The sequence below is a fragment of the Drosophila tropicalis genome, unplaced genomic scaffold (assembly GCF_018151085.1).
Source record: "Drosophila tropicalis isolate 14030-0801.00 unplaced genomic scaffold, ASM1815108v1 contig_878, whole genome shotgun sequence".
Lineage (NCBI taxonomy): Eukaryota > Metazoa > Arthropoda > Insecta > Diptera > Drosophilidae > Drosophila > Drosophila tropicalis.
Window position 1 is genome coordinate 8,569,831 of NW_027173374.1, and position 23,873 is coordinate 8,593,703.

The window sequence follows — 23,873 nt, forward strand, 5'->3', positions numbered from 1 at the left end:
ACACGCACACTCCGAGTTTCTTGCTAATAAATGTATTTTTAATGAATAAATCACTTGACGATAAACATCTCTTTAATAACGCTCATTTAAAGAAGCGAAAACAAAACAGAAAACCAGACCCAAAAACAAAATTCCCTGCTCAAAACTTGGTTCTAGAGAAGGCTAACAATTGAGAGATGGAAGCTAGAAACGCAATACAGATTGAGATTTTAGTTTCAGTTTCTTTGCCAACACCGATGCATAAGGAACCCCCTCAGTGCCGCCCCCGATCCCAAACAGCAACCCCAACCACTTGGTCATGCCCCATATGGGCTGTCTATGCGCTGTCTGCAAATGCCAGAAAATTTATTTTATATGTCTTCTTCATGTCGGACGAGAGCTTGATGGGCGAACACAACTGACATATGCGAATAAGCCACAATCTGGCTCTTGCCCTCCTGGTCTACCACCAAACTCGATCCCGATATGAAAATTAATAACTTCTTGGCATTCGAGGCACATGTTTATTCTGTTTGCATTGGCCAGATACTCAGATACACGTTTATTCCCAGACAATCATCAATGTCAATTAAATGTTAACGTGTGGGAGTTCGTAGCAGGATATGATGTCCAAATGGAATGGAATGTTTTTTTAAGACCCCAGTATGAAGCAGATGAAGCTATCTTATGGAGGGTCAACTACGAGAATGGAAACCCCAATTCATTACTCCACTCTAGTTGGTCAGACATAAATCTACGCCTCCAACAAATCTACATATTAACGCCATGCCAAAGGCCATTCAATGTCCATTGGAACAACGCCACAATTGGTCGACAGAGAGAGAGAAAGAGTCAAGGGAACGATGATCATTTACTTTATGATCACTTGAAAACCAATCAAGCATAATAAATAATCTTTCCAACGGGGCAAGGGTGGGGACAATGCAATATATTGAAAATTGCCAACTCACACAAACAGGCACACGCATTAAATTATATTCACACTTTGGCCCCCAGAAAATGAAATCGTTTTAGCCAGCAAACAGGGTGAGAGAGAAGGACAGACAGAGAGAGAGAGGGGGGAGGAGAGGCTAAACATGGAGCAAGATCTGCATTGAGGATCAGCAAACAACACCCAAGACAAGGCAAGGTAAGGCAGAACAGGACAAGCCATGACCGTGCCATAGCAAGGTGAGGCAACATGAGCTCAGCATGCAACAATCGTTTCTCCTCCTCATCCTCTTGCCCCTTATCCTCCTCGCTTGGCTCGCTTATCATCATAACAATAATGTTAAAGTGGCAAAATGGCAAACTATGCATGAAATTTATAACCAAACTCATTGCCAGTTTACGTATTTGTATTTGTATTTTGCATTATGTTGTGCATTTCACGCTTCCGCTCTGCATCACCTCAGCAGAGCACCTCACAATGGGGGGGTGCCCATCCTAAGAATGAAAACGACAGAGTAGGACAGCCGCGTCCTACATGCCAGCCAGTCTGTGATACTCTGCAAATGAGGATATGGCTTCTGTAAGGGATACCTAATCCAAACAAAAAAAACATTGAATTGAACTATTGAAAGTAAACTGAGATGAGATGATTCCAATCTTTAATCTTTTTAAGTAAATACAATAAATATGAATTTTCATTTTAAACAGAAATGCTGTAAACTGGTTTTCACTTTCTCTACAACAAACTTTCCTAAAAAAAAAAAAAAAAAAAAACTTCATACCGAAAAGAAATTGAAAACAATTAACATGGTAAATTTCACAAATTTCTATGCAAATACTGAGAACAAATTTAACATTTTATGGCAATTTCGCCTGCTAAAAATGCGGAAGCGTTAAAAAGCAAACACCTTAAAGCAAATGAATAAAAAGTCAGCCAAAGCGAAAGAGATTCCTGTTTTTTGTTTTTTACTTCACTTCACTTTTGCTATGGGCAAAAAGATGGAAAAGATGGCCAAATGAGTGTGGGCCGTGGCTGGTGAGCCAATGGAATGGATTAAACCACGAGCAGACGTTAAAACTGTTGGCAATGGAAAATGTGATTCATTTGGAATATTTGTGTTAAACATTGCCCACAGGCAACGCCCCTTATGAACAGAAATGTTTTCTATTCAAAAAGTAACGGCCAAACGATCTAATGAAGCGCGCGCATGCGCATTAATTAAAAGAGACACAAAGTTATCAACATTTTCCCCCAACCACCACACCACCCCCTCCCACCTTTTGTATGCGTGATGTTGTGACATTTTGTATTAATGTATACAACAAAATAATCGAGTTAACAAATATTTTGGTAGAAGCGTTGAAACTCGTTTAAAAAAACACCTTAGGGGAGGAGCCATCAAAAGACAAAAACAAACAAAAGACTCATCCGAGTTCGAGTCAGTCAGTTGGACAGACAGAGAGAACAGTCTGGCATAAATAATAATAATACATTTAAATATTCATATTATGTGGCTCACATTTCGCTTTATTGTGTTTTTTTGTTTTGTTTCATTTTCTTGTATATTTTTGGCGATTAATTAAAGACTCATTAGGAATTTGTTCAACTCAGGCGATTAATTAAGTGCCTGTTAGATGTGAAAAGGGCACAAAAAAAAAACGAAAACAGCAACGAAGCAGGCAAAAGGGAGGAAAAAAAACATGTGTTTGCATACCCTGCCACAATGGGGCATATTTATTCTGGCGAAAGGTTTGATAAAGTCGGATTTGGCTAATAACACAGGCCGACATGATTTTTGCTGACGTTAACTTGAGAGGTGTTCTTAACTAATTCGGGTACGCTGATTCTAACTGCATACTTGGTTTTTGTCCATCACGTCTAGATTTTGTGAAATCTGGAGATCTGGGGTTGGAAAATAGGCACCCAAAAGTATACTATAGAAAGTTTAAACAAAAATTTTCAACTTTTTTTACGGATTTTAGAATATTTTGTGTAAGAAAATTAGTTCTTGTTTGCACATATAACTAATATACAATTTGCAAGACGCAACAAATTCCCACAATTCTTTAAAATTTAAAAGCAGACAATTCTTGGAATTCATATAGCATACTTTTTGGTTGAAATTTTACTCATTATAGAACTATATCCGGAGTGTAAGATATTATCCATTATAACAAAGAAATAACTCTTTGATATTTTGTAAATTCCTTTTCAATCAAGCCTAATATATTAATAGGATAAAATAGTAATGTTTTTAGTACAATATTATGCTTATATCATGGAAAAATATATTGCAAATTAGGTCATTTTGAATAATTTGAACGCATTTTTTTCGAAATCCTGACGTGATGGAGAAAAACTAAGTACAGGGCCGTGATTAGCAGCCACCAATTACTATAGGAGACCTATTGAACTTCAAACACTTTTTCATGACCTCAAAAATGTCGGCCTGTGTAATTTATCATCTCGTTTAACTCTCAAATGAACCCGAATACAAATTGTAAGATAAAATATTTAAAATTTTGATTAACTTTTTGCTTGGTTTAGAACTCAATTCCGGAACATAACATGAGCAAAAATCCGACCCCAAAGTATGCAATACTTTGCAGCCAAGGGGCTTAAAGTATGATCCTGCCAATTGCATACTTTAGGGGTGTATATTTTCCAAGTGTATAAATAATTCGTTATTATTAAATTTAATTTAAAGTAAATTTATAATTTATATTCGCATACTTATTTTCTTTTTTTCGTTTTTTATTTAAATTTTATAGAAACAAAAGACTTAAGCCACAAACTTTTTTCGAATAAATTTGCATTCTAACATCATCGCTTGAGGACGATGGAATAACACGTGACGGCAAGAGGATTTGACAAATGTTGTCGGCCAAGTTGATGAAAAATATCCAAAAATGTTATTGAAAGCATTTTGAAAAATTGTTTAGCCAAAAGATCACGCAACGCCTGAAATTGAAACGTCAAAAGTCAAAAAGACTGGACTATGGAATAAGAAGAAGACGAAGAAGACCTCGCCGGCGACCCATGAATATTAACACATTACAACCGAAAACGAGGAACGACGAAACGTGGTTGAGTGAAAAATTAACCCACAGCAGCCCCACAAAACAAAGAGAGCGGGGGGAGAAAAAATTATGCAAAGTCATCAAGTGCAATGCTAACCAAACATCAATGGACGATGCCTGGGAAAAAATTAGCATAAGCCAAGCCAAGGGGCAGGACTCGGGAATGGTTAAGGAATGCTATAACCGCAGACAAACATCTCCACATCCAGGCCAAACAGCAGCCTCCTGTGGCCTCCTCCCGCCACAATCCTCAGGCCGTTGATGCAGTCACTTTGATAGCGCGACATTAACAGCAATTTATATGCAAATGCAGCCCAGAAGCGACTGATTGATCGTCTCATTTCATAAGATGGCCCCAAAGTGCGTAAAATGATGGGGCTGCGTGGGGATTGGGGGTTGTGGTGCATCATTAATGGGAATCATTAGCAGTGCTCGTTGATAAGATCGGGTGCAAATTATCCCTTTGGACTCCTTGCTGTGCCCGGCATGATTCATGCTTCTTTATTTTTGGTTTTTTGTACCGAAACCGACACACGCCGACTCAAAATGGGCAGCGAGTGCGTAATTATTAATTGCCAATTAAAATTCCCCGCAATGAAGTTGTGAAAGTTGTCTGCTATTTTACAAGGTTAAGCTCATTGCAATTAATCATAATCGACATAAATTAAGGTTTTTAATTGTAATTTTATAGAAATTGACCATATAACATAATTATTCAACAATTTAAACATTGCGCGCAGTTAAGATGTGATAACAATCACAATCGATATTTCATCGATAGAAATCAGTATATCGATAGTTAGAGCATTGCTTTCCCCTCATTTTTAAGAGCATTTACTCATTGAATGAGCAAAAAAGAAACCATAAAAATATAATCAATTATATAATAAATATCAAATAAATATATATAGAGTATTATATATAATATCTGGCATAGTAATCTGGATAATAATAATTTCTGTTTCTGGATAAATGTTCATTGGGTTCTCGTTGAGTACCAATAAGTATAGCAAACTCCCATCTCTATCTGCAGTGGGTGTTCTGTTTTGTTCCGTTCTGTTCCACTAAACGAAGCCTTAGAAATATATTTTTTGCTTTTGCTTCTTAATTACTTTATAATTTGGGTAAATATTTAATACAATGGCGGAGGAAGAGAAAGCAATTCCAAATTTGCTGCGTGTTCTCGTTAACTGTGCTGAAAAAGCGGCAAATATTGCCCGTGTTTGTCGGTCCAACGAACAGCTGTTGTCCCTTTTAGTGCAGGTCTGTTCATGTCTTAAAATTAAATTAAATTGGGGAGAAACATGAATTTGTATTGCAGGAAAAAACTGGAGGCGAGACTAACTCTCGTTTTGAGCATGATTTTAAAACGCTGGCCGATGTCCTTATCCAGGAGACTATCAAGCAGGAGGTGGGGAAACTGTTCCCAGCCATGAAAGACTTGATCCGCGGTGAGGAGTCACCGAACTTTACAAATAAAGAGGGAAACAGCATTACCATAGCTGTGGGCGAAACGGAAAGCGAAACATCCGATTGCCTGGCTGCAGTCCTGCAAGGGCATGAAGAAGCAGCCGCTGCACTGGCCGCAGAAGTGCATCGAGTGGTCAACTATGAGAGCAGCAAACTGGGCGAAATACCAGAACTACCTCAAGATTTGGACTACGGAAATCTAGGCATTTGGATTGATCCCATTGGTAAGTACAGACGAGATTATGCCATGAAATAGGTTTTGTTGTAATGCCTTCGTTACAGATGCCACTGCTGAATACATTTCCGGCGAAACAATGTTCACCAACTTTCCAGGAATTACCTCAACGGGTCTAGATTGTGTTACAGTGCTTATTGGTGTCTATGAACATGATACCGGAGTGCCCATAATGGGCGTTGTTGCCCAACCATTTGGCATAAAGCTGGAAGAGAATGTCTACAATTCTTCCATATTTTGGGGCATTTGTTTGCCCACACTGCAGTCTCATAACTGCAGCTTTGGAGCTCGCGACGAGCAACGTCATCTTGTCATTTTCTCTAGCTCGGAGCAGGCAGAGTTATTGCAGCAATTTCTGGAGCTAGGCTATGAATTTGCCTTTTCAGCCGGTGCTGGCCATAAGGCCTTAAAAGTCATCACCCACGAAGTGGATATTTATCTACTAAGCAAGGGTTCAACATTCAAATGGGATACTTGTGCGCCTCAGGCCATTCTACGTTCCCTAGGAGGTGACATCTTTGATTTCAAAGCCAGTGTCAGGGAACAGAAGGCGATGCCAATTAAATATATAGGCGAAGATGACGATTCAAAACGAAATGCTGATGGTCTAATCGCTGTGCGAGATGTTCAAGTACTCGAAACCATTATCGTTAAATTAGCCCAGCAATGAATGTTGTAATTTTTGTAATCTCATAATTAAGTAATATTATTGTTGTTGTTTTTGTGTTGTAAGTAAAATTATACAGACCAGAACTTAAAAGAGCCACCCCACTAAACTAACTGAAATCAGACAAATAACATTTAAATATATGTATATTAAATGATCTACAAAGCAATTAAATAAGTTAAATAGGTAAGCAAACTGGACAGAATAAACAAAATGAATTCATTGGACATTTCAAAGAGTCCCAATGGTTGTACATGTAATTCATATATTTTCAGGCGACTTAGAAACATTTCCATCTGAAAGATAGTTCATTTAAATATTAATTTGTATTCGCATATTGGTTATACATATATGTATTTACCTTCTTATCCCAAGCTCGGCATTCTATAACATTATAGTTCTCCAAACTTAAATGTTGTACCCTTTGTGATCCATTTACTGCTGCCTGAACGGCCAAACAAATAAGTATTATATCTGTTAGGCCTTTAGCAACTACGGTGGATTTCAGAAATTGTTGAAATCTTATTCTTGTGATCTCATAGGAGCGTATCACAATTAAAAGTCCGAAATACACTAATGCCAGAAAGGTTAAAAAATCAAAAAGACGTTGAAATTGATTGGCCGCTTGCTGGATCTCATCATAGATGTCCACACTCTCGTTCAGGCAACGATTCACATTCCTTAAATACCGTCGATATGCTTGGGGTTGCTTCTTTGCCAAGTGGAGACGCGAACGCAATTCAAATTGCACATACTTATTAATCTCATTATAGAGCACTCCCACGCTAAGGTAACCAATGAATAAGATATGCAGAAGCATACAAGCTGATGTCACCAAAATGGCATTACTGCACATGCATATTAGAGTCATGTGCTTTTCCTTTTGAACTAGATAAAACACTCCAATCACTTCATAGACCAAGAAGACAATCTTCATTAGCATTGAAATTAACTCTAAAATGTTGCCATAGCAAATGGTTGGACGTCTATTCCCAAGAAGTCGTATGCGTACAAATAATTTCAGAAATCTGTTGGTCAATTCGCATATTTGCTGGCCATAGATAATTTGCAATAACAAAATGCACAAATTACAAAGAATTATGCCCGAAAATCGTATAATATGAAACACTCGACTATAAACGTCGTCAAAACACAATATATAACGCGTATAAGTATAGCAAAAGCATGAAATTGCAATTGAACGAGAGATAAGACAATACGATTTTAGCCAATAACTATTAAAGGCAATCAAATGACCTTCCCTATTTCGTCGCACATTAAAATTAACTACACCCAAAAAGTTAGCATAGTAAAATGCACAACGAAGCAAACTCAACGAAACGTTTGTTATACTCAAAGTCCGAAACATGACTGCACTTTGTAATAGCAGTTGTAAGACCTAAAGGACTACAAACTGTGGAACACCTCCTGATGTCTATCTTAAAAGTTAATTTCATTAATAAACTATCCGCATAACAAAATTCAAAACGAGTTATTATACAGTCTGTTCGTTAGACAATTTAGTTTGCTCTAACTTCGAAATGGTTGACAAATTTCATTTACCATTAACATATTTCTAAATTAAATGATTATATTCAATACTTTAGGAATAACGTCAGAAAAAAACGTAAAAACATATTTCACACAGACATTGTGTGTACAAAACCTTCAAAAAGTTACAAATAGTAAAGAATAAAAAAAAAAAGAGAAAAGCGTTCCAATATCGCCAAAGAACTTTGCTTTTTGTTTTCTAAGCTATTTCCTGAGACAAGATTTTCTCTAAATTGAGAATGGTGATAGAACGGGTATTCGGCTTGTGTCCTTCTTCAACATCGCAAGTCAATTTTGCTTGTTTCACGAGATATTCTTCCACAAGAGCGAAATTCTTATCCTTGCCATATCCTACAAAGAAAAATAATAAATTAAGCAATATTTTGGCATAATATTAATGCAACTTACCATTTATGTAACATTTGGTGGCATAACCAAATTTAACCAAGTTTCCTGGTATTGGCTTTATGTAATCCAAGGGCACTTCATCGATATTGCCAAAGTCGCAATATAGAATCTTCACCTTGTCGCCACAAACTTCCTGGCAAACGCCGCGATACCAACGCATATCGTCCTTAAACAGGCTGGTGCACAATTCTCCAACTCTAAAAATTGGTAAATTAAATAAAATTAAGTTTCTTAGGCCGATTAAGGACTTACTCTGGCACATATCCGGGCATTTTAGTCTTCTTATCTTGACCATATTGTTCGACCGTATCGAGTATCTTTTGAAAAATTGCAATTTCCTGATCGCAAGAGAAATTACATGCCGTAACAAAGCCAGTCTTATGGACTCCAACTGAATTCAGTAGCATGATTTCGAGGGATTCACCCAATGGAATCATTTTGATTTTCATATCTTTAAAATAAAAACGTTCTATGGAAGATGTCTTCATCTCGGGTGTGGGATTTCCAATTAGTTTCAGCGACTTCACCGAACTGATTGGTGATGGTGGTAGAGAGGGGTACTTTGTGTCCTCTATTACTTCAGATGAAGAGGGAACGCCAACAACATCCGTTTTTGTGTGAGGTGTAAAGACCTGTGGCAATAAACGAGTCACCAGAGATGTTTGATCTTCGGCTGCTAGTAAATCAGCAATTTCATTAGTGGAATCGGTATATTGTATTGTCCATTCTTTTGCTTCAGCGCACAGCGCTTTCAACATGTGACAAGCAGCATTATTTGCAGGCACAGCAACAATAGGAATATCACTAATGGTCTTTAGCTTAATGCGTGTTAGAGTAATTGGCAAATTATCAATGAAACGGCAAGATATGCGCAATACATCCTTTGACACCTCGTGTTCATGGCCAGAGTCAATGTTGCGTACAACACAGTTGCCATTAAGCTTCCATTCAGTGACCTCCCCACGGAAATGACCCTGAGTGGGACAAAGGACAAGTACAATGCAACCAATAGCTATGTTTTTAGTGTCAGCAAATGGTTTACATGAGCCCTCCAAACGGCGCAAGATCTCTGTATAATTTTTGGTCTCCACCGACGAAACGTATAGCTCACCATGGCTTAAAATGCGTGTAATAAACACCGATTGACCTGTGGTCACTGGCTTCTCCCAGTATTTTACACCAATATCGGCCAACTTGCCAAAGAAAGACCGAGCACGTCCTTCACAAATCTCCTGGCCATTGGATCCCTTTAACAAAGTAATGCTACTGCATCGTGTTGGTTCAGAGTCGGAATTAATTTGTACACTCAAATTATCAGAGTGACTGAGCAACTCTTTTAGTGAGCCTTTGGTCAAGGTTACGGCAAAGACTCGCATGTGATGAGCAGAAAGCTCGCCGGGAATGCGACGCAATTTATTGGTAATGTTAACACGACCCTCATCCATCTCATAGACTAGATAACGCGGCTTTGGCTCTTCAAAAAAGTCTAAGAGGAAAGCTCGACGATAGCCTTCATCGTTCTGAGCAGCCACAAAGAATGTGCCAAGGGGTTTGGCAGGGGATTCAGTGAATTGCATGACAGTATTATCTTTTAGTGCTTCATTTAAATCATCATTCAAGCTATGAAGCGCTTTCATTTGCAACAAAATCGTGTCTGGTTGAAAAATATGCACTATTTTCACATTTCCATTCGCCTGCAACAGCTTCACGGGCAAATTTAGTGGTATAGCCATCTTGGGCTTGAGTTGCACATGATATATCCCATCGTGCGTCTTGGTGCCTAACAAGCGCAAAGTGACATTCTTGTTGACCTTCACCGCTTCGCTATCCGCGTTAGGTAGTTTTGCGCGAAATGCAAAAGCGTTGGCATCTGCCATAGGTAATAGGGGTAAGTAAATGTTATCCAGTCCAGTGGTAAATGTAGCTCCATAGTCTATTAGGCATATATCAGCTTCCTTAAGCTTTGGATGCAATCCAAGCACCTTTCCTCGAAAAACCTTATTGTCAACAGTCACGCCGACCAGGGCGTCGACTGACAAATCCTCAATCCTCACACAGGGCTTGCGCTTACTCATAGCCTCGATCATCTTTTCAGTGAAGTGCTCCACAGTCTCCAAATTTGCCACATCAATTAGCCAAATTATTCCACTCTTATCGACATGTGTAACACGACATTCAAAATATTCGTTGCCTTCACGTAATTTTATATGATCACGCCATTTCTTAGATAGAACCGCCGACACCAAAGGCGATTCCTTGGCTTTCACAATAAGTTTCTCTTGATTGGTTTCCACAATCGGTTTCGGTTTTGTTTTTAAGAAATCATAATAGTTTACCAAAGGACTGAGAGCAAGAAAAATATTACATGTGACGTCACTTTAACTGTCTTCTGTTTAACTTACGGCATCACAATGCAAAAGTACTTATGGCGCTGCCAGTCCGAACGTTGACATCCATCATTGCAATAAGGCTCAGCACAACGCTGACACATCAATCCCGCATCCTTACCACATACAGAACAGGTTGCATTAGTTATTTCCACGGGCATTCTGTATATTCGAATTTGCCAGAAATTCTTGTCACAAAGAAAATTGAAAGAAAAGCACGCCTTCCGTCTAGAATGTACCATTCAAAATGGCCGACATAACGGTGAATGTTGCGAAATTTCATAATTGATTACTCACCAATCACAATTCCACTCACTGGTATTTTAAACTATGAAAAGTTATAACTATTTCAAATTAAACAAATTATCCTTACTTTTAATCTAATAAATAGCGAAAATATTTAAGAAAAGCTTCACCGAAGTGCACTTCAAAAATCACAAAAGGAGGGAAAACTAAAAAGTGTGACCGTCCACTTCAAGAATCCCAAAATAAGTGGGAAATGTGTGACCATCCACTTTAAAAATCACAAAAGAAGAGGGAAAACGTAAAAGTGTGACCATCCACAAAACTAGTTTGCACCAATCGAGTATAAAGTTATCGATAAATGGAAACATCATTTAGGAGTTCTATTACGACCCTGGTAGATCGCAGCTGTCTGTATGCAGCCCTATCCCGCTCTCTGTCGGCTTCAGATTAAATCAGCAGAATTAAAATTAAATTTAAAATATTATAATAGAAGTGAATAAAGTTAATAATGAGCTCCACTCCATCCAAGTCGAGTGCGCAGTCGCCTAATAGAGGCGGCGACTACAAGACACCAAAGAAACAGAAAACCAGTTCTCGCACGTCCAACAATTTAAAGTCAATTGAAAATTTAACCAATTCAGAGGAATCAAGTGCTGCTGATTTGGACACTGCCGTTATATGCGACTCAGATGATTCGCTGGAGCATCCGCAGGCGCAGCCTGAGCCGGTAAAGCGTCGATCCACTCGTAATCCAAGTCCAACAAAAAAATATCAAGCCTACAAAGAAGTGAGACATACCAGGAGGTCAGAACAACAACAGGAGCACATTGTGGTCAATTACAGAGAGTGCACGGATGAGGAAGAGGATAAGGAGGACGAGGATCATGGCGGAGGTGGGAAACCAAATTCCCGCGACTTGCAGCTAATCCAAGCCGACTATGATGTAGCTGGCACTAGTATGTTTGGTTTTAATACGCCAAAGAAGCGAGATGCCATGGCCCTGGCTGCTTTAAATGCCACTCCACGTACCCCGAAAACCCCAAAAACTCCACGCTTGGGTGTTAAGACACCAGATCCAAAGCGTAATAGGTCAGCGGATCAACCAAAGACGCCCTCACATGTCCGTTCGCGAGTCAAGAACCGTGAGTAATCCTCCTTTAATAACAATTTAACTTTTTACTTATTTTCTGTATTTTGCATTTTACAGAAATAGCCAAAATTGTGGATGACTCTGACAACTCGGACTTCTCCGGCGATGAAAGCGATTTTCGTCCCAGCGGTGATGATTCCTACAGCAGTAATAGCAGCAGTGACAATGACTCTGATGATGCTGCCGATGATGATGAGCCCAAAACGCCATGCAAAACCCGTCGTGCGATAATTGTACCCGTGCTGCCAAAGACCCCGTCAGCAGCTCGTTTACGTCAATCGTCTCGGGTGAAAAAATCAAATGAATATGTGCCAGAAAGTGATGGATACTTTCATTCCCATGCCAGCACTAAAATAATAACCTCAGATCACACATTGGATCGCCTAAAGAATCCTCGATTGGCCGCCGATCGTTTATTCAGTCTTCTGTCCGAAATGCGAGTCTCCCATGAGCACGAGTCGGCCATTAATGCCATGATGGAGGAATATCGCTCATATTTTCCCAAATGGATGTGCATACTAAATGAGGGCTTCAATATACTTGTATATGGTTTGGGTTCAAAGCGGCAGCTCCTACAATCCTTTCACCGCGAAGTGTTGTTCAATCAAACGGTTTTGGTTATCAACGGTTTCTTTCCCAGTCTCACGTTAAAAGATATTTTGGATAGCATCACAAGTGAAATACTAGATGCCGGATCAAGTCCGGCCAATCCTCATGAGGCTGTGGACATGATTGAAGAAGAATTTGCATTGATACCAGAGACACATTTGCATTTAATTGTCCACAATTTGGATGGAGCAATGCTGAGGAATGCCAAAGCTCAGGCAATTATGGCTCGATTGGCGCGCATTAACAACATACATCTTTTGGCCTCCATTGATCACATTAATACACCATTGCGTAAGTCTTAGAGCCTAGATCCAAAATTGGTCAGCGATCTAACATTTTATTATTTTGCAGTCTGGGATCAGAACAAACTAAGTAGCTTTAACTTCTCATGGTGGGATTGCTCAACTATGCTGCCCTATACGGATGAAACGGCCTTTGAGAACTCCTTGCTGGTCCAGAACTCTGGCGAATTGGCCCTATCCTCTATGCGCAGTGTCTTCTCCTCGCTGACAACAAATTCACGCGGCATTTACATGTTAATTGTGAAATTCCAATTGAAAAACAAGGGTCAAGCCAACTATCAGGGCATGCCCTTCAAGGAGCTATACTCCAGTTGTCGTGAGGCATTTCTGGTCAGTTCGGATTTGGCATTGCGTGCCCAACTCACAGAGTTCCTCGATCACAAACTGGTCAAGTCAAAACGTAGTGTCGATGGCTCTGAACAACTAACCATTCCCATTGATGCTGGCCTCCTGCAACAGTTTCTTGATGAACAGGATAAGAAATAACTTAAACAGGATAATAATTGCATTGGATTTTGCATTGTGGCATTGTGTTTTTCTTATTGTTTTGTTTTGGATTTTTTTTTTTTTTTTAGAACATATTAATTTATTATCTATATATATTGTTAAATACAATTACAATTAACATTTCTTTTCGCTCATTTTCGAAAAAATGTTCTCGCATTTGCCCATAAAGTTGTTGTGTTTCCTTTTTTTCATTCCGTTTTGCGCTTATTTCTTATGTTAGCTCTCGTTTTCTACACATTTAGATTGGCATGCATAAAAATGGGTTTAGTTCTCGCTTTAAGTTCAATATTTCTTGTTTCTTGCGCTTAAACGGATTTTGACATTTACTTTATCAATTATTGTGTTTTTGTTTGTTGTGTTTTATTTTGCAATATTTTTGAAAATTCTCACACACAGAAATTGAATCGAAAAGCATTTCTATACACACACACATACATCGATTTTTTTGGTTTTTGTTAAGCATTGTAACTCTATATAAATTGTTTTTGTGTGCATTCTCATATAATCGTGGGAAATTTATGATCTATATTCTATATTATTTACATTCTGGAGATATATGTATATATCCTAATATCTCTGATTCCATTCATTGCCCCGAAAAAATGATGATGTTTCGAATACAAATCGTTTTTACTTTATATTATAATTATTTATTACTCTTTGCATATTGTAATTACCTGAATTGTACACACACCAAAAGTAGGTTTAAACTCTTATGACATTATCTTATTTGTTTGTTTGCTTATTTCTTCTTTTTTATTTATAAAAATTTCCATATTTCTGATAAGTTGCATTATATAATGTTATCACCGTTTTCTTTCTATTCGTTCTTCGTTCTCATCTGTTGATTTTTATATATTATATATTTTGTAGGGTTTACAAAATGAATGTGAATGCACTTTTGTTCTTAACTAATTTAAGAACAATACAAAAATTATAAATTTCAAAATTAAATGGCTAACATATATCATTATTTATCAAAGGACTCAGATTTTCCCCCTTACTTTGCCCTTCATTTTAAGTTTATAGTCATCTGCTAGAAAATTTAAGAATTTCAATGGAACTCAAAATAAATGTTAAAAATGAGAACTAATGTCTCTAATGTTTGTTTTGAACCAAATTGTTTCATCTAATGATTATTAAATAAACATTTGAATTAATCTGACTAGGCCATTTTGATATTGTTAAGAAATTTTCATTCTAGCTAATTGAAAATCCTAGAAAATGTATACAAAATTATTTCAATATTTGAATTATTTGAAAGAAAATTATCGTATTGCACGGTTAAAGCCCAAATTTTCTTTTTATGTCAAATATTGTTTAACAAAAAGTGTTTCAAATAAAAGTAAGCTAATGAAGATATAGATTATTACATATCTTTAATGATCAATCCTTTAACAATATCTAAATTAAGGTTGCTAAAAAAAATCCAAACTCTCACATTTTTTAACCCAAAATCATTTTCTACTTGCATAAATTAACTGCAAGAAAGGATCTTATACAAAGGACGATGGATTTCATAGAAAATCCAACTAATATTTTCATTAAATACATCTAGATGTTTAATTTTCCTTTAATAGATCAGAGTTTGCAACTCAAACAGATTAAATTTAAGAAAAAAATGCAATTATTTTTTGTTTTTTTTTTTTTTGCTTACTATACACAAATTGCTACATTTTGCTTTTATTTCGACAATGTGTGTTGTGTCTGTCTGTGTGTGTGATTTTTTGTGTTTTGTATTTAGATTTTTGTACAACAATTCAATTACATTTGCGCTTAAACAAAAAGAATAGTGTGTGTGTGTGTTTTGTTTTGTTGAATTTACCATTTTAAATACTTAGAAACAAAGAAAGTATTCCGTGAGAAGGGGGCGACAGGTTGAGAGAAACGAAGAAAGCTAAACAAAGGTTACCAAATGTAAAGGTTATGTGAAGTGAAGTCAAGTAAAAGAAGGAGCTGAGGAGTGTGTGCCATCCTTGGGCGTGGGTGTGTGTGTGAGTGTGTGTGTGTGTGTGTGCGGTGGTTGCAAGTGAGAGCTTTGATTTGAGCTCTTTTTATAATACACACTCCTCTATATATAGTCTGATCGGGCTGAAAATTTGCTCTCCAAACAATTTTTAGGCAAAGTTTAACATTTACACCAAAAAAAAAAAAAAAAAAAAAAAACTAATGAAATACACACATATACCTACATAAGTTGTATGTGTGTATTATAAATCAACTTCATTATCATATCCGTATCATTATGCCATTACACATTTAGTCATACTCATCGAATATTCATCACAATCAAAGTGTACGCTTTGTATTCTCATACTACTACTAATAATAATAATTAATTAATTAATAATAATAATAGTTATGATTTTATTCAATTTGTTGTTTACTTTCTCTTTTTTGTATTTACGCCTTTGCTTCAATATTATTTTTTATCAATTAATTAATTGTTACTTGTGGTTTTTGTTTTTTATTTTTTTTTTTTTTTTTTTTTAGAATTGTTGGTTGTTGCTTGTTTGTTTCTTGGTTGGTTTTTGTTTCTTCAACAGCATTCAAGTGTGTGTGTGGGTGTGTGTGTGGACTTATTTATTATTATATTTATATATATATATATTTAATTAATTAATCATTACATGTAAACATATTAATCGTAATCATAAATCAACAAAATAAAAATACATTTAAAATAAAGTTTTTTTTTGTTTTTTGCATGTTTGTTTTTGTTGGTTGTTTGTTTGTTTGTTAATACATCTTCCAAAGAAAAAAATAAAAAAATATATTTTGTTGTGATGGTTAAATTATTTGAAATCGAAATAATAAACGATACTGCTGCTGTTTGTTGCTGTTGCTGCTGTTTTTGGGGCTGTTATTAATAATTTTTGTTGCATTATTATTGTTATTATTGATTAGATCCTTTGGATCGTTGGCTCCGATTCGGTTCATCAAATATTTCACATGTTTTTTATATTTATTAACAGTTCTATTGCAATTATGATTATTGGCTTTATGCTTAATTGGTGTTGTTATTGTAGTTTTAGTTTCTTGGATGATGCATTTTCTTTCTAAATTGGTGTTTCAGCTCATTTTCACGCGCTTCCTTGGTGGTCCAATTGGTGGGATTTGTTGTGTTGCGAGCGCACGAAATGCCTCCGCTATCAAATGTGAATGTGTTGTGATCATATTTTGCCAACCGGAAGTTTCCATCACATCGGTGGCATGACTGAAAGTAACAAAAAGAGAGATAAACATATAAAGATTAGTTAACACGTTATTAAAAGTCAATAGAATAAGTCTTTAACTAATGGATAGTAAACCAGCTAAGAAAGTGATTTTCTCTCTCAAAGAAAATTAAAATGGTTTATAGTGACCTCTGACCGATTTTACGACTACCTTTTGATTCGTAGTCAAAATGGTCTGAGCTCAGTAGAAACCAAACACAAATTGAGACAAATTCCCATAGCTAATCTAATCTAAGAGAGTATGGCTAACAATTTTGGTGTCCCTTTACACTTACGTATTAATGAAATCTATCGTTTGTGCTTTCAATTGATCCGCACTATGGAGATCAGCTAATATTAAGGTTTCGGCTGCTGTTTCTACAGAAAGATTGACGCACAGCGCCTCCTCGCACATCACTTTCAGCTTTTCGAGTGCATACTGCAAGTAAATTAAGAGAAATTTTTGTTAATAAGTTGACTTCATACATTTGTGGATTTTGTATTCGTTTCTTACCTTATCAGCAGCCGCTAGGAGATCATCAGCCATTTTTTCTAAATTTGGCGCCTTGCCCGTATATATGAATCGTAGCATTTCTTTAAGAACCTCATGATCCACATCGGTTATGGCTACACGATTCAGCTTACGTTCCTCCATCTCATGCTCAAACATGGCCGCAAAGACATCGCTGCGCGCTATTGATATTTTGGAGATATTGTTTAATAAGTTTGTATAATTTAGATAAATATTATTTAATTTTAACTAACCTGCCAATATGGCCTTGTGCGCTTGAAACTCACGGCCTCCAACCGAGAGCGTTACATCACTAAACTTTTCATTGTCAAATAGATTGCCAAGATCCTCGGATAGTTTACATTCGGGCACTTTGAACTGCACAATATTGGATTGTCCGGATATGTTCACACTGTCCGCCACAACGCTAACCTCACAGAATATGGTCAACTTGTCCTCGGGCAGCAGGCCATTTGCCTCATCCAAGAGAAAATCGCGGCGTATGAATTTCTTAAAGCCCCAATCTTTGCCCTGAACGAAACGATAAGCTCTGTAACGAAAAGATATCCAAATTAGTATTAAATCGGTTCTTGGGGGGTGGGGTATCAAATCTGAATCGTACCGTTGGGATTCCATAGCTTTGGTTTCCTCACGCTTAGCATTTAAAATGGAAAATTTGAACTTGGCTCTGACTTCTGATTTATTGCAGGAAACTAATAGTAAATATAGTGATAAGTAATCCTTGCTCTCCTCATCCAGACCTTTGGGATTCACGCGTAAACACCTACAAATTGATGAAAAATTAATTAATATATATTTGATATTAATTTCATAATCGATTGAAAACTTACCATTTTAGTTTGTCATTAGCACCGGCAGAGAACGTGGACGATTTGAGTACTTCACCCATTTCTTCCCGACAAAAACTAAAGTTATTTATGGTCCACATATAACTAAATTTAACCACTTTGACCTGCAAAGAATAGAATATAGATTAGTACAGTTTATCATTCTGGGAGATAATTTTAAGAGATTTTACCCGAGACATTAGAACAGAGGGCAGAGGAAAGAAATATGTATATATCGAAAAAGCTCATCAAATAGGCGACTCTTTCGCTTAACACTAATCGATATCTTTCACAGTGTTGCGAAGTACCATGCATGGAACGTGGTTACCTGATTGATCTAAAAACTAATGTCCTTGAGCAGTACTAGGACTGAAATGGAGATATTATCATGTATCGTTTGATTCTACTTTGTATTCCCTACTCAAATTGATGACAGAATCCTATTTTCTGGTTCATTCACCTCTAGATATGTGAAAGGACCCTAAAACTCGTATACTCTCTTCGTAAATTTGCCTTGGACCACCTTAGATGGAGAAAAAAAGTTCTCAAATTCCATCATAGGGATTCCCATTAACTGATGATCGCTCATCCATCTTTTTTTCAACACCTGTACCTCCTCCTCTTCTACTGTCTCCTTTTGCTGCACCTTTTGGTAACCTCAAACAAAACTTGCAACGGAAATGCATTTTTCTTGTAGCCACCACAAAACAAGAAGTGGAACAAAGTAAAATGGATTCAGTTTACAGAAATGTGAAATATGAGCCTTTATCCGATGCAAATCCATAGGAATGCCAACATTGTTAACAAAGTGTCTTTCTGCACAAAACTCTCTTTTGGAAATTTAATCCTTCCTGCAATGTGTGGGATTTGTTGGGATGTGTGTAGTTTACCTGTGTGTAACACCAATTCTCTGCAACTGGAGTATTAACTTCCGGCAAGGGTGGCGATGGTACACGACTGACCGCCATCGTGCTACTGGATGCGTGCAGGTTCGACGTGACTCTAGCTGTTTGGCTTGCCTGACATTCGTTTACCGGCAATCTGCAAAGAAAGAAAATATAAATTAATTAATAATCAAGTTCTATTTGTAAGGATTACTTTATAATCTATCAAATTTTTTAGTTTTAAGCACCTTGGCTCTTGTATGAGATCCATAATGCTGCGTTCGAATTCAACTTTCACGAAATTGCTATCGGAATTCGAGTGCCTGGCCAAGAGATTCAATAGCTTTAATAGCAAAGAGTTCTCCAGCTTGCCGAATTTTCACCAACAAAAACCAACAATAAACAAGGAAGGAATTGAAGCAGCACGATAACAACAAATAACGCACAAAAAATGTTCTTAAATATTTATAAAACAAAAAATGTTTAATTTTACACAAAAACCACGAGACACAAACGCGCGGACAACACAAAATGAAATGCGCCAAAATTTGCTGAGTTCATAATTGCGGAACAAGGAAAGGCAATGTAAAAGCCATATATTGAACCGTTATTCCGCACAAACGAAATCGCGAAAATAAAGCGAGAGCAACAAACGGAAAGCGCCACCAACCAAAAGAGAGAGTGTGCGACTAACTGAGAGAGGAGTTTGGAGTAAATTGGAGTAACTGATCATCAAGTTGAGTGCAATGTAAAAAGCTCCAAATTAAATATAATCGCCAGAACTGCTAGCAAAGAGAATCTTAACGAAGTGATGAACCGTCGCGCAAGAGCACCAAATGAAAACTGACAAACAGGATGGAGGATGAGAAGGTATCTTCTAAGGATATTGAGGCTAAAGCAGCAAGAGTCTGCGCAGAGCAGATGACAACAACAACAAACACAAAACAATGGTCGAGAAAATGTTGCCAAGAGTTGGAAAATTGACGAAACACACACACACTGGCACACACAATGGTCGATACAAGGTAGAGACAGATGAGAGGAAACAAGGATAGCAGAATACCAGATAGGAGGGGGTGAGAGCAAGAGAAAGGACAATCATCTTTGGCTTTGTTCGCCGCTTGTTCGGCAGATGCATGTAGCGAAAAATAAAGGAAGCAAACATTTTTATACAATTAACCAAAAGAAAAACTCGGGAAAATCTTTACAATTATATACACAAGGCTGCTTCTTGCTGCTTGCTTGCATGCCGCTTGCAGCGAGGTTGAAGAGATTTTCCAAGGTGTTTTTGGCTGGCTGCTGCTGCTGCTGGCGATTTTGATGGCCATCAGCCAAAATCCAGCTGAAGGACCTTCAATGAGCCCTTCGAATGAGCCTCACCCTCTCTCTCTCGCTCGCTCCTTCTACTTCTCCCTTCCTCTGTTTATTCATGTGTGTATGTGTGTGTGTGTGTGTGTGTGTGCTTAAAAAGGTTGACGCGCATTTTGTCAAGGTGAACAAACCGTAAGCAATGTTGACGTTGACGTTGACATCGACACTGCGCTGCCGCTGTTGAAGTCGAAGTCGACGTCAGCGAGGCAGCCAGCAAGCCAATGCCTTAGTACTTTGTCAAGCCTGCTTTATTCAATCTTTTTAGTGAGTTTGTTTTAATGTTAATGACATTGATTTGGCATTGAGGCACGCACACACCTGACTTGCTACTTCTTTTCTCTCGCTCACTCACTCTTCTGGCTCTCTTTCCATCTCATTCAGACGCTGCCAAGGGCCTAAAAACCAAAACCAACAAAAAAAATTGCTTGTTATGACATTGAACAAGCATTTTTTTCTTCTTCTGCTTCTGTTGTTGTGGCGCCACAAGCACAAAACGATGGTGGAGGAGGAGTAGGAGGGGGCTAACTCAAGCTAGGTTAAACTGAAGCAATAAGAGCAATTGAGCTAAGAGATTAAAGCTACTGAAGGGGCAGCCGAAGCAGCAGCAGAACTCCCAAAAGCGTGCTTAATGACTCAGCGCAATAAATGTGTGTGTGTGTGTGAGTGGGTGGGGGGGACTTATTTTGGGATGGACCTTAGCTATTTAATAAATGTTAGTAATGGAAAGAGAAACCTTTTCACACATAAATAATTTAAAGAAACGAATTTAACTTAAACTGTTTAGCCCTGGCTAAAACCATTACAACAAAAGGATTCCCATTTGCCCCAGCTGCTGGCTGCGGCATCGACTGAGCAAACAACAACAATAATAACAAACAACAACCAACGACAGCGCCAGCTGATGAGACGAATGCATTTCGATACACTCAGACACACACACACACATAGCCACAGACACCCCCGCAGAGAAAAAACACACACAGTTAAAGAATGAAATTGATTTGGTATGCCAACAGTGGCGGATTAGAACCAATGCAGGTAGCTCTGACTGACTTACAAGGACAATCTATTAAGCCTTAAAACATATATTTCAATGATCTATTGATATATCATTTCCTTTATGATATCAGTACAGAAATGTTTCATTTGAAACCCCCTAAAATGTTGGTCAACTTCTCAAGCGTATCCTTAAATCCGGCCCTGACTGACTGAATGGTAGAAGGTACGTGATCTACCCAATGGACACGCTTGTTTATGTGCCCTTGCAGCATGGGCGATCTCGCAAAGTAACCATTATGTGGTGGGAGAAGATTCCAAAAAGGAAGAACCAAAGAAGAATACATAAATTCAAGGAGAATGAATTTACAATAAATGGTAGAGCAGCACGCGCGTTAAAGAAATTAAAAACGAAAGAAAAATGAAAATCTCTTCTTCCTTGTAAAGCGGCTTAGCCAAAGTGAAGGGGGCAAGCAATAAATGATGCAGCTGCCACAAGACGCTAAATAAGGAGGAGGGACTAATAAAAACTTTTCACCAACAAAAAAAAAAAGGAAAGAGAAGTAACTATGTATTTATATATGTAAGGTATGTAGACGTGGGGTATATGTTATATAATTTGCGGTGGCGACTCGCTTTGGCGATTTCCACCAACAACAACAATAATACTTCCGGCAACTTTTCATTAGCATTTAAATGAAATTTGATAAAACGCAAAACGAATGTGGACAGCAACAAAAAAAAATGAAATGAAATGAAAAGAAGAGGGGAAAAAACTGGTGAAAATTTTCATAGTTTTTTGTTGTTGTTGTTGTTGTCTTTCTTTTCTTTTACAACAAATTATCGCATGAGTTTTCACTGGCATGGCGTTTTCACCGAGCACCGCCAATACCAAAAACCCACAACAACAACAACAAAAATGCTCCTTTCACTCGACGCCAGCAACTCCAACAACAACAACAACAATAAATGAGTTGGGGAGTGAAAAACGTTGGCAAAAAAGGAAACGCTTTTCTTTTTTGTTGTTGTTGTTGTTGTTGTTGTTGCTGCTGCTTTTACATAAATGTGGCGCTCGTCGCCCAGATGCAAAGATAATTTTTGAAGAAGCGGGAAATTTAATTTAAATAATGTGAACTTTCATGCCAATGAAAATGATTGCAACAGACACACACACACACACACACTAAAAAAGAGAAACTCTTTAACGAAAAGTCTTCATTTCCTCTCTAATTCAAATGAAATGCAAGCGCAACTCTTCAATCATGTTGACACATCCACCTACCCGAAAATTTCACATGGACGTAGATCATTTAAGGAGAAGGTGGACCAAATGAGACAATTTGCTGCCAATTAGAACAAAGAGAAACAGGAGCAGAGGGTGAGCCTTGTCTCCACAAGGCTGTGGCCCATTTATGAATATTTTGGAAACTTTTTGCAAAATATTTTGAAATACTTTTATATACTTTTATTTAGGAAATACTAAAAACTTTCTTAATTTTCAGATGTTTGTTTGTCCAAAATCATGTTGTCCTTTCAAGAGGTGTGCCCCTTAGAATTTCCGTTTAGGGAGTTTCTACTGTGACAAACATTTCTACACATACATATATCTAATAATCCCCTCTCTCTCTCTCCCTGTCACACTTCGTTGCTGTATACGAAAATGTCAACACTTTTGACGCATATTAATTTTCAAAAACTCCCACGCTCAAGTTTTTTCACCTCTCTTCTCCTTTCGTTTTTGGGTCTTTCACCGTTTGGAGTTCAGTTCGTTTGCCGCTGCGTCCATTTGCCTTTTGTTGTTGCTGCCAAAGGAGAAAGCTTCCCAAGCGTCTTGCTCTCCCCCTCTCACTGTTGCTGTTGCTGCTGATATCACTCACTTTTTCTCTCTATTTCTCTTTCTCTCTATCTCCCTCTCTTTTGGGCTTTGCAGTTTTGCTTGCAGTTTTTCGTGAAAGTCGATGGCAAAAGAAACGTTTTTGTTGTTGTTATATAAAAATCATTTAAGTAGAGTGAAATTTGCCAAGTTTCGCCTATTTGATTGTGTTTTGCCTTTTGTTTTAACTTAATATTAAAAGTTGATTAATTAAAATGTACGGTTTTTTTTTTTTAATAATATGTTATGCATTTGTTGGTGAAGGCAATGAAACAATTTCACAATGCAACGAGATCGATCAATTATGAAAATTAAAGGGGTTATACGTCAAGTGGAAACCTTTTCTACCTAAGAATCGATTTCAGTTTAAAATAAATAAATAAAATAGGAAGATTTTTATTAAATATAATCTCTATTGATCCCATGATATGGCCTGAATAAAATGTTTATACGCCATTCTTTTTGTGCCCTATTTCCCATGTATGTATGTATGTATTTAACTGGTATTATTTTTTACATAAGCCTTAATGGTTTCTATTTTTATGCTAATAAACAAGATGTCGTTTGCTTTAGGCGCGGGCGTGTATGTTAATATATTGTTTATTGCAATGGTTTCTTTTTTGTTTTTTGAC

The 23,873-nt window shown here is 37.4% G+C and overlaps 4 protein-coding genes across 6 annotated transcripts in view; 2 read left to right on the forward strand and 2 right to left on the reverse strand.

The window, feature by feature from the left end:
• The first annotated feature begins 4,998 nt into the window (after positions 1-4,998).
• On the forward strand, positions 4,999-6,610 carry Ipp (inositol polyphosphate 1-phosphatase). The gene is made up of 3 exons (XM_068300288.1): positions 4,999-5,274; positions 5,333-5,705; positions 5,764-6,610. Exons 1-3 carry the CDS (start codon positions 5,152-5,154, stop codon positions 6,384-6,386), a joined length of 1,119 nt encoding a protein of 372 aa, XP_068156389.1. The 5' UTR covers positions 4,999-5,151; the 3' UTR covers positions 6,387-6,610.
• A 1,265-nt stretch (positions 6,611-7,875) lies between these two features.
• Kots (Kotsubu) lies at positions 7,876-11,212 on the reverse strand. The gene is made up of 5 exons (XM_068300480.1): positions 11,027-11,212; positions 10,745-10,957; positions 8,595-10,685; positions 8,343-8,539; positions 7,876-8,285 (listed from the first exon to the last, which is right to left on the reverse strand). Exons 2-5 carry the CDS (start codon positions 10,888-10,890, stop codon positions 8,134-8,136), a joined length of 2,586 nt encoding a protein of 861 aa, XP_068156581.1. The 5' UTR covers positions 10,891-10,957; positions 11,027-11,212; the 3' UTR covers positions 7,876-8,133.
• A 153-nt stretch (positions 11,213-11,365) lies between these two features.
• Positions 11,366-13,711, forward strand: Orc2 (origin recognition complex subunit 2). The gene is made up of 3 exons (XM_068301140.1): positions 11,366-12,117; positions 12,183-13,025; positions 13,086-13,711. The coding sequence occupies exons 1-3, from the start codon at positions 11,484-11,486 to the stop codon at positions 13,520-13,522; spliced, it is 1,914 nt and encodes a 637-aa protein (XP_068157241.1). The 5' UTR covers positions 11,366-11,483; the 3' UTR covers positions 13,523-13,711.
• Positions 13,712-16,105: 2,394 nt separating this feature from the next.
• rdx (BTB/POZ and MATH domain-containing protein rdx) overlaps positions 16,106-23,873 on the reverse strand; it is a 67,948-nt gene continuing 60,180 nt past the window's right edge. For 2 of the 3 annotated variants that reach the window (XM_068301275.1, XM_068301273.1), the window contains exons 2-8: positions 19,008-19,158; positions 18,121-18,242; positions 17,892-18,053; positions 17,524-17,819; positions 17,273-17,451; positions 17,055-17,197; positions 16,106-16,760 (exon numbers count right to left, since the gene is read on the reverse strand). In XM_068301275.1, coding sequence (XP_068157376.1) covers positions 16,616-16,760; positions 17,055-17,197; positions 17,273-17,451; positions 17,524-17,819; positions 17,892-18,053; positions 18,121-18,242; positions 19,008-19,085 — 1,125 coding nt within the window. In that variant the 5' untranslated portion in view covers positions 19,086-19,158 and the 3' untranslated portion in view covers positions 16,106-16,615. Of the gene's footprint in view, positions 16,761-17,054; positions 17,198-17,272; positions 17,452-17,523; positions 17,820-17,891; positions 18,054-18,120; positions 18,243-19,007; positions 19,159-19,249; positions 19,512-23,873 lie in introns of those variants that run through there. The other variant, XM_068301274.1, reaches the window with a different exon arrangement.